Raw genomic sequence first — 18263 nt, 5'->3', positions numbered from 1 at the left:
AATTCCGCGCACGTGATCCGCGAAAAACTCAAGTATGTCAGGTCTAGCAGTCATGGCGCTGTACTGCAGATAATGCTGACTTTTTTGTTGTTGTTGACCAATGACGTAAGAAATCGCCACGGTTTTGCTTATTGAAGGGGTGCAGTCAATTTAAACGCAATTCTCTTGGTTTGGTGAACATCTAAAGAAGCAATCAGGTAATTTGAATAAGGCAACTATATTGAAAACGCATTGTCAGAGTCCTAGCTAGCTAGATAATGTAACCAGCATGCATTGCTAACATGTGTTGACAGTAACTCCTTGATTAACTGTTATACCAATGGCCTAACAAAAAGGCCCTGTAAAACTTGAAGAATTTGGTATCAAAGACAAACATTAAAGGCGCGCTCTGTATTAGCCCATTATACTTTTAAGGAGCCTAACTTTACCCTTACTCCTTAAGGTCCAAGGACCTTGTACGTTAGAGGTAGACTGGCTCTGGCAGCCAAATACTAAATATAAACGTAAATCGATTCTTTCAATTGCGATACGGTTCTAGAAACATAACTCCATAGGCTGTGCGTGAGTTTCAAGTTTGGGGGAGTACATTTTCACCATAAAAATGAAGCATTCCATGTATCATCGCATTTGCTGACTTATGTAAAAGAGCCTACTATTCGTAATGTGATGAATAGATTGGATCGTCATGATTTAGGCTAATAATATAACCCAATCACTGTTAGCAAAAAAGACCTTTAAATGCATGGCTCAGTGCACGCCTTCATAAAGTATTCATACCCCTTGCCTTATTCCACATTTAGTTGTTACAGCATGAATTCCAAATGGATTCAATATTTATTTTCCTCACCCACCTACACACAAATACCCTATAATGTCAAAACATTTTTTTTGAATGTTTTGCAGATGTATTGAAAATAAAATACAGAAATATCTAATTTACATACGTATTCACACCCCTGAGTCAATTTGTAGATGCACATTTGGCTGTGATTTAAAGCTATGAGTCTTTCTGGATAAATCTCCCAAGAGTTTTCCACACCTGGATTGTGTTGCAATTCTTCAAGCTCTGTCAAATTGGTTGTTGATCATTGCTAGACAACCATTTTCAGGTCTTGCTATAGATTTTCAAATAGATGTAAATCAAAACTGTAACTCGGCCACTCAGGAACATTCACTGTTTTCTTGGCAAGCAACTCCGGTGTAGATTTGGCCTTGTGTGTTAGGTAATTGTCCTGCTGAAAGGTGAATTCATCTCCCAGTGGCTGATGGAAAGCACCTGTATCTTTGTTGTGACTGGGTGTATTGATGCACCATCCAAAGTGTTATTACACTGAACAAAATTATAACCTTAACATGCAACTATTTCAAAGATGTTGCAGTTCATATAAGGAAATCAGTCAATTGAAATTAATTAATAAGGCCCTAATCTATGGATTTCAAATGACTGGGAATACAGATATGCATCTGTTGGCCACACAGATACCTTCAACTAAGTAGGGGCGTGAATCAGAAAACCAGTCATTATTTGGTGTGACCACCATTTGCTTCATACAGTGCAACATATCTCATTCGTATAGAGTTGGTCAGGCTGTTGATTGTGGAATGTTGTTCCACTCCTCCTAAATGGCTGTGTGAAGTTGCTGAATATTGTCCGGAACTGGAACACGCTGTCGTACACGTTGATCCAGAGCATCCCAAACATGTTCAATCAGTGACATGTCTGGTGAGTATGCAGGCCATGGAAGAACTGGGACATTTTCAGCTTCCAGGAATTGTGTACAGATCCTTGCGACATGGGGTGAAACATGAGGTGATGTCGGCGGATGAATTGCATGACAATGGGCCTCAGGATCTCTTCACGGTATCTCTGTGCACTCAAATTGCCATGGGGGAAAAAATGCAATTGTGTTCGTTGTCCGTAGCTTATGCCTGCCCATACCATAACCCCACCGCCACCATGGGGCACTCTGTTCACAACGTTGACATCAGCAAACCGCTCTCCCACACATCGCCATACACGCTGTTTGCCATCTGCCCAGTACAGTTGAAACCGGGATTCATCTGTGAAGGGCACACTTCTCTAGCGTGCCAGTGGCCATTGATGGTGAGCATTTGCCCACTGAAGTCGGTTACGACGCCGAACTGCAGTCAGGTCAGTTCACCCTGGTGAGGACGAAGAGCACGCAGATGAGCTTCCCTGAGATGGTTTCTGGCAGTTTGTGAAGAAATGTTTTGGTTGTGCAAACCCACAATTTCAGCAGCTGTCAGGGTGGCTTGTCTCAAACGATTCCGCAGGTGAAGAAGTCGGATGTGGAGGTCCTGGTTTGTCGGGGTTACACATGGTCTGCGGTTGTAAGGCCGGTTGTACGTATTACCATATTCTCTAAAATGACGTTGGAGGCAGCATATTGTAGAGAAATTAACATTACATTCTCTGGCAACCGCTGTGGTGGACATTCCTACAGTCAGCATGCCAATTGCACGCTCCCTCACAGGGACATCTATGGCATTGGGGTGTTTGACAAAACTGCACATTTTAGTGGCTTTTATTGTCCCCAGCACAAGGTGCACCTGGGTAATGATCAATGTTCCCACTAAGCGCGCAGCTCACCAGGGACTGCCATGTAGAGCAAAGAAGCAGGAGATTGAACTTCACTCAACTTTCTAGAGTTTTCCCCGTTACTTAACACTATCAACGTTTCCCTTTACTGTGGGAATTGTGATCGAATCAACGCAATATCAGCCACTTTCAATGCAACCTACCGAAAAAAAATGGACTATGCAAGACTAAGTGTGTAAAACTAACTATGCAAGAGCTTTTGTTGTAGGCAGAGTGCATTGGAGTAGGATTCTATTGCATTGACAGGCACGACTCAGGCCCGTACTCTACACAGACCGGTGCGCCATAACCAATCAGAGCTGCAGTAGGCCTATATGCAAATAGACCATTGCCATATATGGATTTGTGCCATTCACTTTGAACTAGACTGTTTTACAGCATGAGCGGTCGTGGTTATGGGCTTGTTTTGAGATCAAAGCAAGAGCTGCATGTAGTCATGTGTGCACATTTGTTCATATTCTTTGCTAGTTAATGAGTTATTAGCCCAGTTATAGCTAATTTGTAGTCAGCGATGTGGGAGTGATTGCTTCCTACAAGAGCACAAAACATGTACATTCTATCCATCTTTGAAAAGCAAGTCAGGTAAAGAGCTTTTTTGTCTTAAAGGGGCAGTGTTAAAATCAAATCAAATTGTATTTGTCACATGCGCCGAATACAACAGGTGTAGACCTTACCGTGAAATGCTTACTTACAAGCCCTTAACCAACAATGTAGTTCAAGAAATAGAGTTAATAAAATATTACTAAATAAACTAAAGTAAAAAATTAAATCAATCAATAGGTAACACAAGAAATGTACATAACAATAACGAAGCTATATACAGGGGGTATGGTACGAGTCAATGTGCGGGGGTACAGGTTAATCGAGGTAATTTGCAAAGTGACATAGATAATAAACAGCGAGTAGCGGAAGGGGGGAACACAATAAAATAACAATAACGAGGTTATTAACAGGGGATACCTGTTCTCTTGCCATAACTGATTTGACAGAGAAATATCAGGTAGATGGGATAGCCAGCTGCAGCCATAACCAAGCTATGCTAGATAGCTTCTGTCAGCTTGGCTAAACACAAGGTCAGCGCAGGCTTTAGCCTAAGCATAGAACTGAATTAGCTGACCAGCTTGAGATGGCGAGTCACACCATACCCAAACCGGACGTGCGCCATCGTGTAAATTAATTTTGTCCCCCCACACCAAACATGATCACGACATGCAGGTTGAAATGTCAAAACAAACTCTGAACCAATTATATTAATTTGGGGACAGGTCGAAAAGCATTAAACATTTATGCCAATTTTGCTAGCTATCTTGCAGTTGCTAGCTAATTTGTCCTGGGATATAAATGTTGAGTTATTTTACCTGAAATACACAAGGTCCTCTACTCCGACAATTAATCCACACATAAAACAGTCAACCGAATCGTTTCTAGTCATCTCTTCTACTTCAAGCTCTTTCTTCTTTGGACTTTATATGGCGATTGGCATCTAACTTTCATAAAGTTGTATTACCACGATCGACCGACCTCCGTTCATCTTTCAATCATCCACGTGCCATCTCCTCATTGGTTATCTGCTTCTATAAACCAATGAGGGGATGGGAGAGGCAGGACTTGCACCGCGTTCAGCGTCACAAATAGAACTGACTTCTATTTTAGCGATTGGCAACGCAGACGCTCGTTGGCGAGCGCGAGCAGTGTGGGTGCAATGATTGACTAAAATGTATGTGTACATTTATTTTGCAATGCTCACGCACGCGACGTGAGCGGTGTGGTCAGCATGTCAGTGTCCTCAGCTTCTAAACTTTGTTCTTTCCATTGCAAAGCTAGCTTCGCTTACCTTGCTGTACTCACTACTGCCCTTGTGTGTATCTTTGCCATTCAATCACAACAAACATCAAACCACACCCCCAAGACAACTCTTGTTTTCCTGCAGTCTTGGCCTTTCTTAATGAACATTGATGAAAAACGAGGCCAAATCAGGAAGTGCAGTCGCCCTTTAAAAAACTCGCCCGGCCAGAAGATACTATGGTCTATAGGCGCTAAAGATAGTAGCGTCTATGAATGGGTTACATGCATATACACTCCCCGTCATATTTATACTCCAACATTTTGGGTGTCAGATACAATGTTTAATATGAGGCAACAGTATAGAACAGTGTTTCCCAACCCTGGTCCTCGAGTTGCCCCAACAGTACACATTTTTATTGTAACCCTGGACAAGCACACCTGATTCAACTTGTCAACTAATCATCAAGCCCTCAATGAGTTGAAGTTCTTTTTTTCCCCCCATAAGTATTTGGACAAATTCACTTAGTGTATTAAAAGTTTAGTATTTTGTCTCCTATTCTTAGCATGCAATGACTACATCAAGCTTGTGACTACAAACTTGTTGGATGCATTTGCAGTTTGTTTTAATTGTTTTTGATTATGTTTTGCTCAATAGGAACTGAATGGTAAATAATGTATTATCATTTTGGAGTCACTTTTATTGAAAATAAGAATAGAAGATGCTTCTGAACACTTCTACATTCATTTGGATGCTACCACAGTGGTTGCCTTAGGATTTTCTTCAGCAGCGGTGTCAAAGTTGGGGTGGTGAGCATGGCTAATGGTACAGTCTCCGACCAAAATTTGAGGCCCCCTCTTGGCAAAATGTTGCCGTTTTAAAGTTAATTTCCTTCAATTCAACACATTTTGCATGCTTTTAAATTATGTCAACAAAAAAAATATATATTTATATATACAGTGCATTCGTAAAGTATTCAGACCCCTTCACTTTTTCCACCTTTTTATGTAACAGCCTTATTCTAAAATGGATTAAATAGTTTTTTCCCCCTCATCAGTCTACACACAACATTTTTGCAAATGTATTAAAAATAAAAAACATATCACATTTACATAAGTATTCAGACTAGGGATGCACTGTATATCGGTGAACATATCGGAAACGGCTGATATTAGATAAAAATTCCAACATTGGTATCGGCCCGATGTCTAGTTTAATGCCGACGTTAAAAACCGATGTCAAAGATAGCGTGCATACCTATATAATGTAGGTACATGCCGTAATGACGGCACGTAAAATTTTGCATTGCACGTGCAACACAGCATTCCTAACCTAGCCCACACAATGTTGACTACTCGATTCACACAGCAGACAAGTCGAGCAGTCATTTGAAGAGTAAGATCATTTCAGCGAGACAACTCAAAGGCGAAATCCATTAAAGCCAAGATAATGGAATTCATTGCCCTTGACAATCAACCGTTCTCTGTCGTGGGTGATGTTGGCTTTCGCCGACTGGTCGAGCACCGGTACACACTACCAAGTGCGCTATTTTTCAGATGTTTCCCTATCGGAGTTACACTGTAATAGCGTCACTGCTCTTAGCTTCACGACATACATACTATGGAACGCCGTTTGGGTCTTTGCGTGTCAAAAAATATATAGTAGCACTGTCAAAGCTGTACAAAAAAGTCTGCAAACACTGGCCACGAACGATGTGTTTACAATACGGCGTTGGTAATAAAGCATAATTTGTTTGACCGCAACTTCTGGGGTAGCTATCTTTATCTTGTTACCTAGCTAGCACCATTACAACCAGCCTGAAAACAGTGACCAGTAGAAACTGCAGTCATTTTCATTATTCTTAGCAATGATTTAGGAATCCTTGTAAGTATTAGCTAGGTTGCCACTTGTTGTTCGCCTATTGAAATTGAAGTTCAGTTCCTGAAAATAAATAGCTAGCCAGCTACTTAACCCTGTTGCCCAAACTAACATTATAAGCAGCCAGCTAGCTTGGTCTGGCTAGTGAGGCTCGACCGGACTGGGTTATGTGTTGTGAAGCTAGCCACAATAAGGATTAGGCACAATAGTTGACTTTGCGGTTAGCCTTCAAAATAAAAGTATGCCATTGACAGTGATGCAAATGAATACAAATAGTAGAATTATGCCATATTTTTATTTTGAAGGCTAACCCCAAAGTCCACTATTGTGGCTAATCCTTTTTGTGGCTAGCTTCACACAGATGGGTCCGACCACCATTAATCAAATAAGAACTGTCTTATAAATTAGGGTTATTTTAGATGACACCTAGCTATATAGCTAACTATAGCTACTGAAACAGATTATGATGTGTATTTGACGTGTATGTTTTTTGACACGCAAAGACCCAAACGGCGTTCCATAGAAATACTGGTTGAGAATGAAATGACTGAACAACGAAACAGTACAGCAAGTAAGTGAAAGAAATAGGTTTTGATTGATGTTTTACTGGTAATGGGGACATATGTAAATGCCAACAAAATAACGTTTTGGTCAGTGTGTGTGTCTGTGTAACCTTTATTTAACTAGGTAAGTCAGTTAAGAATAAATTCTTATTTACAATGACGGCCCGGACGACGCTGTGCCAATTGCGTGCCGCCCTAAGGGACTCCCAATCACGGCCAGATGTGATACAGCCTGGTTTTGAACCAGGGACTTTAGTGACACTCTTCCACTGAGATGCAGTGCCTTAGAACGCTGCGTCCGCCTGTGTGTGTGTTAACTATTTAACTGTACTAGAATACTTAAAAGGCCGCTAAAATTTTTAATATTGATTATCGGTATCGTTTTTTTTTGGCAAGGAAAATATTGGATATCGGTATCGGCCAAAAATGTCATATTGGTGAATCACTAATTCAGACCCTTTACTCAGTACTTTGTTGAAGCACCTTTGGCAGTGATTACAGCCTCGAGTCTTCTTTGGGTATGACGCTACAAGCTTGGCACACCTGTATTTGGGGAGTTTCTCACATTCTTCTCTGCAGATCCTCTCAAGCTCTCAGGTTGGATGGGGAGCGTCACTGCACAGCTATTTTCAGGTCTCTCCAGAGATGTTCGATCGGGTTCAAGTCCGGGCTCTGGCTGGGCCACTCAAGGACATTCAGAGACGTGTCCCGAATCACTACTGCGTTGTCTTTGCTGTATGCTTAGGGTCGTTGTCCTGTTGGAAGGTGACCCTTCGCCCCAGTCTGAGGTCCTGAGCACTCTGGAGCAGGTTTTCATCAAGGATCTCTCTGTACTTTGCTCCGTTCATCTTTCCCTCGATCCTGACTAGTCTCTCAGTCCATGCCGCTGAAAAACATCCCCACAGCATGATGCTGCCACCATCATGCTTCACTGTAGGGATGGTGCCAGGTTTCCTCCAGACGTGACACTTGGCATTCAGGCCAAAGAGTTCAATCTTGGTTTCATCAGACCAGAGAATCTTGTTTCTCATGGTCTGAAAGTCCTTTTGGTGCCTTTTGGCAATCTCCAAGTGGGCTGTCAGGTGCCTTTTTACTGAGGAGTGGCTTCCATCTGGACACTCTACCATAAAGGCCTGATTGGTGGAGTGCGCAGAGATGGTTGTCTTTTTGGGAGGCTCTCCCATCTCCACAGAGAAACTCTCCACAGAGGAGCTCTGTCAGAGTGACCATCAGGTTCTTGTTCACCTCCCTGACCAAGGCCCTTCTCTCCCGATTGCTCAGTTTGGCTGGGTGGCCAGCTCTAGGAAGAGTGTTGGTGGTTCCAAACTTCTTCCATTTATAAATTATGGCGGCCACTGTGTTCTTGGTGACCTTCATTGCTGCAGAAGTTTTTTTTATACCCATCCCCAGATTTGTGCCTCGACACAATCCTGTCTCGGAGCTCTACGGACAATTCCTTCGACCTCAGACGTTGCTCCACTTTTATCAAGGTGCCCAATGTGTGCCATGAAAACGCACCCCACACCACCACCACCAGCCTGCAACGTCTACACACAACATGATGGATGCATGTATTGTGGTTTTCGCCATACCCTTGTCCTCCCATCAGCGTAAAACAGCAGGATCCAGGATTCCTCAGTCCAGGCAGTGTTTTTGTTTTCATTCCTTAGCCCACTGCAGCCGCAGTTTCAGCAAAAAAACAAGAAAGAAGTGGAACTCTGGAAAGTCATCGGCTGCCATACCCCATTTGTGTCAATGTATGACGAGTTGTGCATTCTTTTATGGGTCTTTGGGCACCAATGTTGTACTGGACTGTCAGTTGACTAACTCTAGCCCATCTGTTGCTCTGCACAAGTCAGCCTCCTTTGTCCTTTTTCATCAGTGAACTGTTTTTCGACCACTGGTCTTGATTGATTTAACAGGTGACATCAATAATGGAGCATAGCTTTATCCCGCATTCACCTGATCAGTCTGTCATGGAAAGAGTTTTGTTTTGTACACTGTGTACATCATTGGTTTTGCCAAGGGCCGAGAAGATTTTTACAGTTTGAGCTAGTTTCCTGCAATCCTACACATTTGTCATGAGGTTGAGAGAAAATGTGCAGTTTTAGAGCCAAATTTTCTGAAATTCTATATCTGAGTGACTCAAATATAATAACAAAATCAATGGGGCCTCATGCCATGACATTTTGGGAATTTTAGATTCTCCCTGACAGTCTAGTTTCTTTATTTTGGTGAATGTAGGTTCTCAAAGATCGTATTGAAAATTAATTAGCTCCAATATATTTTCTACTTTATATTTGGTTTGAGTCGTTTAAGTTTACACTGAATGTGTTACCATCCGAGTGGCCCGCCACTGCTAAATTAATATAGGGGAAACAATGTACCATGATTATGGATAATTATGAATGAATCCAGAATAATGATGAATGACAAAGTAAGGAACAATGATCATACCCCCTAAAACAGTGTGACCTTTTTGGCAATGGTGAGAGGATAGCATTTTTGGGGGGGGGCATGATCTTCAGATAAAAGGTGACATTCTGTATTATCGCCTGATATGAAACATTTGATCTCAAATCCAAAATGCTGGAGTATAGAGCCAAATCTACACATTTTTAGCTTAACTATCCACATAAATACAGAGGGGAGTGTAGGTGTTCTTTTGAAGACTTCTTGAATAAAGGTGTGTGGATAGTTGTCATCTGTTTTTAGCTTTTCAAATAAGTTATTTCTAATTGCTTTGTCCAGGATGGCTGAGCCAGGCTCAAGCAACCCTGGTGGCCCATCTCACACTCCGGCAACGCCCGGAGGGAGTGGCAGGGGTTTGGTCATGGGACGCCGGCTACCAGCTACTATCTCCCCTGGCCGTCTCCCTTCCATGCGCTCCAGAGACCTCACCCTGGGAGGTGTGAAAAAGGTAGGCTCAGTGAATTGTATACAGTGTTTGTAATGGTCTATCACCACAACTTTTGTATTTGTTTAACGAAGTAAATCTTGACTCCCATGTTTTATCTTTCAGAAAACTTTCACCCCTAACATTATTGGCCGCAAAGCTAAAGAAGAGTAAGTTCAGTTGTTCAGTCTGTGACGATATATGAAGCTCTTCCTTTGTCCTTGGTGGAATGAGAAATTGCCAAGAAACTGAAGATGTCGTACAACGCTGTGTACTACTCCCTTCACAAAACAGTGCAAACTGGCCCTAACCAGAATAGAAAGAGGAGTGGGAGGCCCCGGTGCACAACTGAGCAAGAGTACAAGTACATTATGACTCTGGGATGCTGGCCTTCTAGGCAGAGTTCCTCTGTCCAGTGTCTGTTCTTTTGCCCATCTGAATATTTTCTTTTTATTGGCCAGTCAGAGATATGGCTTTTTCTTTGCAACTCTGCCTAGAAGGCCAGAATCCCGGAGTTGCCTCTTCACTGTTGACGTTGAGACTGGTGTTTTGCGGGTACTATTTAATGATGCTGCCAGTTGAGAACTTGTGAGGCGTCTGTTTCTCAAACCACACACACTAATGTACTTGTCCTCTTGTTCAGTTGTGCACCAGGGCCTCCCACTCTTTCTATTCTGGTTAGAGACAGTTTGCTCTGTTCTGTGAAGGGAGTAGTACACAGTGTTGTACGACATCTTCAGTTTCTTGGCAATTTTGCATGGAATAGCCTTAATTTCTCAGAACAAGAATAGCCTGACCAGTTTCAGAAGAAAGTTCTTTGTTTCTAGCCATTTTGAGCCTTTAATCGAACTCACAAATGCTGATGCTCCTGATACTCAACTAGTCTAAAGAAGGACAGTTTTATTGCTTCTTTAATCAGAACAACAGATTTTAGCTGTGCTAACATAATTGCAAAAGGGTTTTCTAATGATCAATTAGCCTTTTAAAATTATAAACTTGGATTAGGTAACACAACGTGCCATTTGAACACAGGAGTGATGGTTGCTGTTAATGGGTATCTGTACACCTATGTAGATATTCCATAAAAAAAATCAGCCGTTTACAGCTACAATAGTCATTTACAACATGAACAATGTCTACACTGTATTTCTGATCAATTTGATGTTACTTTAATAGAATTTTCTTTAGCTTTTCATTAAAAAACAAGGACTTTTCTAAGTGACCCCAAACTTTTGAACGGTAGTTTGTGTGTGTGTATATATATATATAGTTGAAGTCAGAAGTTTACATACACCTTAGCCAAATACATTTAAACTCCGTTTTTCACAATTCCTGACATTTAATCCTAGTAAAAATTCCCTGTTTTAGGTCAGTTAGGATCACAACTTTATTTTAATAATGTGAAATGTCAGAATAATGGTAGAGAAAATTATTTATTTCAGCTTTTATTTCTTTCATCATATTCCCAGTGGGTCAGAAGTTTACATACACTCAATTAGTATTTGGTATCATTGCCTTTAAATTGTGTAACTTGGGTCAAACATTTTGGGTAACCTTCCACAAGCTTCCCACAATAAGTTGGGTGAATTTTGTCCCATTCCTCATGACAGAGCTGGTGTAAATGAGTCAGGTTTGTAGGCCTCCCTGCTCGCACATGCTTTTTCAGTTCTGACCACAAATGTTCTATGGGATTGAGGTCAGGGCTTTGTGCTGGCCACTCCAATGCCTTGACTTTGTTGTCCTTAAGCCATTTTGCCACAACTTTGGAATTATGCTTGGGGTCATTGTCCAGTTGGAAGACCCATTTGCGACCAAGCTTTAACTTCCTGACTGATGTCTTGATGTTGCTTCAATATATCCACATGATGTAATCTATTTTGTGAAGTGCGCCAGTCCCTCCGGCAGCAAAGCACCCCAAAAACATGATGCTGCCACCCCGTGCTTCATGGTTGGAATTATGTTCTTCGGCTTGCAAGCCACCCCCTTTTACCTCCAAACATAATGATGGTCATTATGGCCAAACAGTTCTATTTTGTTTCATCAGACCAGAGGACATTTCTCCAAAAAGTACGATCTTTGTCCCCATGTGCAGTTGCAAACCGCAGTCTGGCTTTTTTCTGGCGGTTTTGGAGCAGTGGCTTCTTCCTTGCTGAGCGGCCTTTCAGCTTATGTCGATATAGGACTCGTTTTACTGTGGATATAGATACTTTTGTACCTGTTTCCTCCAGCATCTTCACAAGGGCCTTTGCTGTTGTTCTGGGATTGATTTGCACTTTTCGCACCAAATTACCTTAATCTCTAGGAGACAGAACGCGTCTCCTTCCTGAGCGGTATGACGGCTGCGTGGTCCCATGGTGTTTATACTTGCATACTATTGTTTGTACAGATGAACGTGGTACTTTCAGGCGTTTGCAAAATGATCCCAAACATGAACCATGTGGTCTTGGCTGATTCTGAGGTCTTGGCTGATTTCTTTTGATTTTCCCATGATGTCAAGCAAAGAGGCACTGAATTTGAAGGTAGGCCTTGAAATACATCCACAGGTACAACTCCAATTGTCTCAAATGATGTCAATTAGCCTATTAGAAGATTCTAAAGCCATTACATAATTTTCTGGAATTCTCCAAGCTGTTTAAAGGCGCAGTCAACTTAGTGTATGTGAACTTCAGACCCACTTGCAATTGTGATACAGTGAAATAATCTGTCTGTAAACAATTGTTGGAAAAATGACTTGTCATGCACAAAGTGGATGTCCTAACCGACTTGCCAAAACTATAGTTTGTGAACAAGAAATTTGTGGAGTGGTTGAAAAACGAGTTTTAATGACTCCAACCTAAGTCTATGTAAACTTCTGACTTCAACTGTGTGTGTGTATATACAGTGCGGCAAAAAAGTATTTAGTCAGCCACCAATTGTGCAACATAACATTTATTCTCCCACATAAAAAGATGAGAAGATGAAACGTGGCTGGGTCTTTCAGCATGATAATGATCCCAAACACACCGCCCGGGCAACGAAGGAGTGGCTTCGTAAGAAGCATTTCAAGGTCCTGGAGTGGCCTAGCCAGTCTCCAGATCTCAACCCCATAGAAAATCTTTGGAGGGAGTTGAAAGTCCGTGTTGCCCAGCAACAGCCCCAAAACATCACTGCTCTAGAGGAGATCTGCATGGAGGAATGGGCCAAAATACCAGCAACAGTGTGTGAAAACCTTGTGAAGACTTACAGAAAARGTTTGACCTCTGTCATTGCCAACAAAGGGTATATAACAAAGTATTGAGATAAACTTTTGTTATTGACCAAATACTTATTTTCCACCATAATTTGCAAATAAATTCATTAAAAATCCTACAATGTGATTTTCTGGATTTTTCTTTCTCATTTTGTCTGTCATAATGAAGTGTACCTATGATGAAAATTACAGGCCTCTCTCATCTTTTGAAGTGGGAGAACTTGCACAATTGGTGGCTGACTAAATACTTTTTTGCCCCACTGTATATACACACACAGATCTCAAGATGAATGCGCTAGCTGTAAGTCTGCTAAGTGACAAAAATTGAAATACAATGCATGATTCTGAAATGTTTTCCAGCACATACTGGATCTTAGGAATGACCATATGTTGAGAGTTTGACTTTCTTCTACCATAGGCAGAAGGTTGAGGGTGGACAAAGAAGGGAGAGGAGGGAGAACGATCGGGGTCGTGAGCGAGGTGGTAGGGGCGGTCGGGGCCGGGGACGTCCAGAGGTCATCCAGTCCCACTCCATCTTTGAGCAGGGGCCTGCAGAGATAACAATTAAGAAAAGAGGTATGGCTGGGTCATTCATTCAGCTGGGATTCCATTACATGTTATATGGTGTAATATTTTGTGTAGACCATATTGATGTATCATGATTTGTGTTTTAACCCATGAGTTTCTTCCTGTGCTCCAATCAGGTGGCTATGAAGGTGAGAGAGATGCACCAAGTGTGGGTCCCTCACCCATCATCAACATCAAGAAGGAGAAGAGGGAGACAGAGGAAGAGACCAAAGAAATTTTGCGCGCTCTGGAACGAGACAATGTGAGTCCTCCATGTACCCATGTCTTATCATGCTGTCGGCCTGTGCATTTATGATCTAGTTCCTTGCCCACTTACTTAAAAGTAATTTTCAACTAATTTCCACCAGTTCCTGGATGACCCTCACCTACGGAGTGATGTAAGGAGCTGTCCTGTCCAGCTGCCCCTGGCTGTGTCAGGGTGGGGATTCAAGGAGGAAAGTGATGTGACAGCCTCCTCCAAACCAGACAAGACTGAAGAGGATAGTGAGGCCATGGATGGCACAAATGCACTCAAAGGTAACAATAATCCATGTCAGTTAAAATGAAACAAAATGGCAACACAATGGGCTCCAACTGTCTAACCAATGTGTCTTCCTCCCTCTTCAGTGAAACAGGAGCCAGAAGATGCGCCAGAGGTAAAGAAGATGGAACCCACTTTCAGACCACCTCCTCTCCCTGAGCCTGACGTTTTACCTGAGCTGCTGGAGAGCTGGAGTCAGACCAAAGAAGAGGAGCTGTTCTTCATTCAGCTCCCTGACTCCCTACCAGGGCAGCCGCCCACCCAAGAGGTCAGGCCAGTGAAGACAGAGATGCAGTCGGAGGATGGACAGTCCATGCTTTTGAAAACGGAATCTCAAGTAGGTATTTAAATATGTGGTTCAGAGAGCAAGACTACTGTGTATACGATCAGTTTGCATGTCTGTCCTCTGTGGAATAGGAGGAGCAGCAGGAGGAAAACAGTTGTCATCTGAGGGACCTGCAGGAGGGTCCGGTTGGACGGCTGCTGGTGCGGAAGTCTGGTCGGGTTCAGCTCATACTGGGGCATGTCACACTAGATGTGGCTCTGGGAACCTCGTGTGCTTTCCTCCAGGTCAGAGAACAACCTTTGGCTGCTCATAGTTGGTTAAAATCATATGATGCACACCAGATGATATCAGTCTCAGGATGATGTCACTGGAAATAATTATCTTCCATCTTTTTTACTACAAAACATAGAAACCTGCCGTTTTCATGTTGATGTTGGGGGTGGTGCTGATGTTCTTTCAACTTGATGTTGAAAGAAGTTGAATTTCCCTTTAAATCTTCACTTCTCTGTAGTTTTATAGTTGTACAGTATGTAAACATATACATATTATTTTATGTTTGTCTTGTATGTCATTGTCTGACAAGCCCCCCCCCCCCCCCCCCCCCTCTCTCTAATTCCATTAGGAGCTGGTGTCAGTTGGAACAGGAGAGGGCCGGACTGGTGACTTGTCAGTGCTGGGACACATCAAACACAAATTGGTCTGCTCTCCAGACTTTGAAGCCCTGTTGGAGAACAGAGTGTGACGAAGCATTAGGCAATTTCTACACTACAGTGGGGACCTAATCCAGAAAGACACACAGACCATGCAGTGCTGTATCAGGTCTATAAGGACAGTAGTACCACAAGCAGACAACACCCAGCTTTTTTCAGGTGTCCATTGTGGTTAATTGGTCCTGGAAAGTTGCAGAATGTGTAATAAAGTCAGATCTCCTACCACTATTTTGTAAGAATAGACAGCTTGTTTACAGAACATTGTATTTATTTTTCTCTCTGCAGAAAGTGATGGGAGAATATATTTTGAGATGTGTTCTAAAAAAGATGTGCTATGTGACTCCAATAAATGGAAGGTACAGTATTCTCTTCATGAATGTGCCAAATTCCAAATGTCCTATTCAAGTGTTATAAGCAGATCATACTATCAGGTCTATGCTCGTGAGGGATAAGTGGGAAAAGTAATATTGCCCCTGTAGTATCCTGTAAACACATACCTAAATTACTGGATGTAAGATTACATTTTACTTGGATGTAAGATTAATAAAAAGAACAAAGAAAAGTTCCTGTGTGCTTTATGTATTCTTCAGACCCCTTGACTTTTTCCATATTTTACGTTACAGCCTTATAATAAAATGGATTAAATCCAAAATGTTCCTCATCAATCTACACACAATACCCCATAATAAAAATAGCAAATTTATTAAAAAGATAATTCATTAAAAATAATAAAGAGATACCTTATTTACATAAGTATTCAGACCCTTTGCTATGAGACTTGAAATTGAGCTCAGGTTCATCCTGTTTCCATTGAACCTCCTTGATGTTTCTACAACTTGATTGGAGTCTACCTGTGGTAAATTCAATGATTGGACATGATTAGGAAAGACACACACCTGTCTATATAAGATCCCACAGTTGACAGTGCATGTCAGAACAAAAACCAAGCCATGAGGTCGAAGGAATTGTCCGTAGAGCTCAGAGACAGGATTGTGTCGAGGCACAAATCTGGGGAAGGGTGCCTGCAGCATGGAAGGTTCCCAAGAACACAGTGGCCTCCATTATTCTTAAATGGAAGAAGTTGGAACCACCAAGACTCTTCCTAGAGCTGGCCGCCCGGCCAAACTGAGCATTCGGGGGAGAAGGGCCTTGTTCAGGGAGGTGACCAAGAACCCGATGGTCACTCTGACAGAGCTCCGGAGTTCTTCTGTGGAGATGGGAGAACCTTCCAGAAGGACAACCATCTCTGCAGCACTCCACCAATCAAGCCTTTATGGTTGAGTGGCCGGACGGAAGCCACTACTCAGTAAAAGGCACATGACAGCCTGCTTGGAGTTTGCCAAAAGGCACCTAAAGGACTCTCAGACGATGAGAAACAAGATTCTCTGGTCTGATGAAACCAAGATTGAACTCTTCGGCCTGAATGCCAAGCGTCACATCTGGAGGAAACCAGGCACTGCTCATCACCTGGCAATACCATACCTACAGTGAAGCCGGGTGCTGGCAGCATCATGATGTGCGAATATTTCTCAGTGGCAGGGACTGGGAGACTAGTCAGGATCTAGGGAAAGATGAACGGAGCAAAGTACAGAGAGATCCTTGATGAAAACCTCCTCCAGAGGACTCAGGACCTCAGACTGGGGCTACACTCGCATTAACATCTGCTAATAAATAAAATTTGATTTGAGGTTCACCTTCCAACAGGACAACGGCCATAAGCACACAGCCAAGACAACGCAGTAGTGTCTTCGGGACAAGTCTCAATGTCCTTGAGTGGCCCAGCTAGAGCCCGGACTTGAAACCGATCAAACATCTCTGGAAAGACCTGAAAATAGCTGTGTAGCGACGCTCCCCATCCAACCTGACAGAGCTTGAGAGGATCTGCAGAGAAGAATGGGAGAAATTCCCCATATACAGGTGTGCCAAGCTTGTAGTGTCATACCCAAGAAGACTCGAAGTTGTAATCACTGCCAAAGGTGCTTCAACAAAGTACTGAGTAAAGGGTCTGAATACTTATGTAAACGTGATATTTCCGTTTTATTTTTTTTATACTATTGCAAAAATTTCAAAAAAACGGTTTGCTTTGGCATTATGGGGTATTGTGTGTAGATTGAGAGAGGGGGAATTATTTTTTTAATACATTTTAAAGTAAGGCTGTAATGTAACAAAGTGAAAAAAGTCAAGGGGTCTGAATACTTTCTGAATGCACTGTAGGTTGGTCATCTAGGTTTGTATTTGTAGACTTTCCATCACCATGGAGAAAAACGATGCACAATACAGTAATTGAGTACATTGAGACATTAAGTGCTTTGTGACGTAGCTCAGTTAGTAGAGCAGGGCGCTTGCAATGCTTAGGGTTGTGTTTTTCAATCCCCATGGGGGACCATTACGAAAAATTAGTGCATTCACCACTGTGAATAAGAGCAACTACTAAAATGAAACAGGAATTAATAAACCATTTCAGTTTCACATATAAATAAGTTGCATTTGCAAAGTATTTCAAGAAACTGGAAAACATATCAAGCAAGTATTTATATATTCCACAAGTGTTGTCAGACTCAAATTTCAAATCCTGGTAAACACTCAAATACATTTAGTTTACATTTTTTTCAGAAAAGTTGTGCACTGGGCCCAGACCAATATAGACATCATCGGCATTGCAAAGAAGTTGCAGCCCTCCCACCCCCAAACTACTTCCCGCGGCTATTTGGTCAGCTCTTGTGCTATGTGGTCACCTCTTGTCTTCCATAAAAAGGCGCTCATATGGCCATGTGGGAACACTAACTGTATCAAGGTGTATATCAATTTAACCTATTGTTTTTTAGAAAATTATTTCTCTCTGATATGAAAGATCATTATGCCTCCAAAACCATACCGTAAGCGACGCGTGTTAATGTTACATTTGAGAATCGAGGCTCTTAATTAACAAATCTCCCCCATACAGAAGACGCCTTCGTCCAATGACTCTTCTGTGTATTGTAATGGAACTCACTCATCCACTTGTTATACTTGATAATTTTTTTGTGTAATCCATATATTTTCAACTGTAAATCATGATATGAGATTAGGATTTATATTGAGTCTAGCGTGGATTGCTTTAACTAGCTAAATCAGATGTATGATTAACGTTACCCTCAATATTGGACCTACTGTTACGCATAGCAAATTTGTCTTTTGTGGTCAGTACTCA

The 18263-nt window shown here is 42.0% G+C and overlaps 1 protein-coding gene across 1 annotated transcript; it reads left to right on the top strand.

The window, feature by feature from the left end:
- Positions 1-4: 4 nt before the first annotated feature.
- LOC111974927 (DNA-directed RNA polymerase III subunit RPC4) lies at positions 5-15639 on the top strand. Its single transcript, XM_024003007.2, has 9 exons — positions 5-197; positions 9596-9764; positions 9867-9910; positions 13388-13545; positions 13674-13798; positions 13905-14073; positions 14164-14414; positions 14495-14647; positions 14986-15639. The coding sequence occupies exons 2-9, from the start codon at positions 9597-9599 to the stop codon at positions 15103-15105; spliced, it is 1188 nt and encodes a 395-aa protein (XP_023858775.1). The 5' UTR covers positions 5-197; position 9596; the 3' UTR covers positions 15106-15639.
- Positions 15640-18263: the final 2624 nt, after the last annotated feature.

Source organism: Salvelinus sp. IW2-2015, linkage group LG15 (genome assembly GCF_002910315.2).
Source record: "Salvelinus sp. IW2-2015 linkage group LG15, ASM291031v2, whole genome shotgun sequence".
NCBI lineage: Eukaryota > Metazoa > Chordata > Actinopteri > Salmoniformes > Salmonidae > Salvelinus > Salvelinus sp. IW2-2015.
The sequence above is the reverse complement of the archived record's forward strand: the minus strand, read 5'-3'. Positions and strand labels throughout refer to the sequence as shown.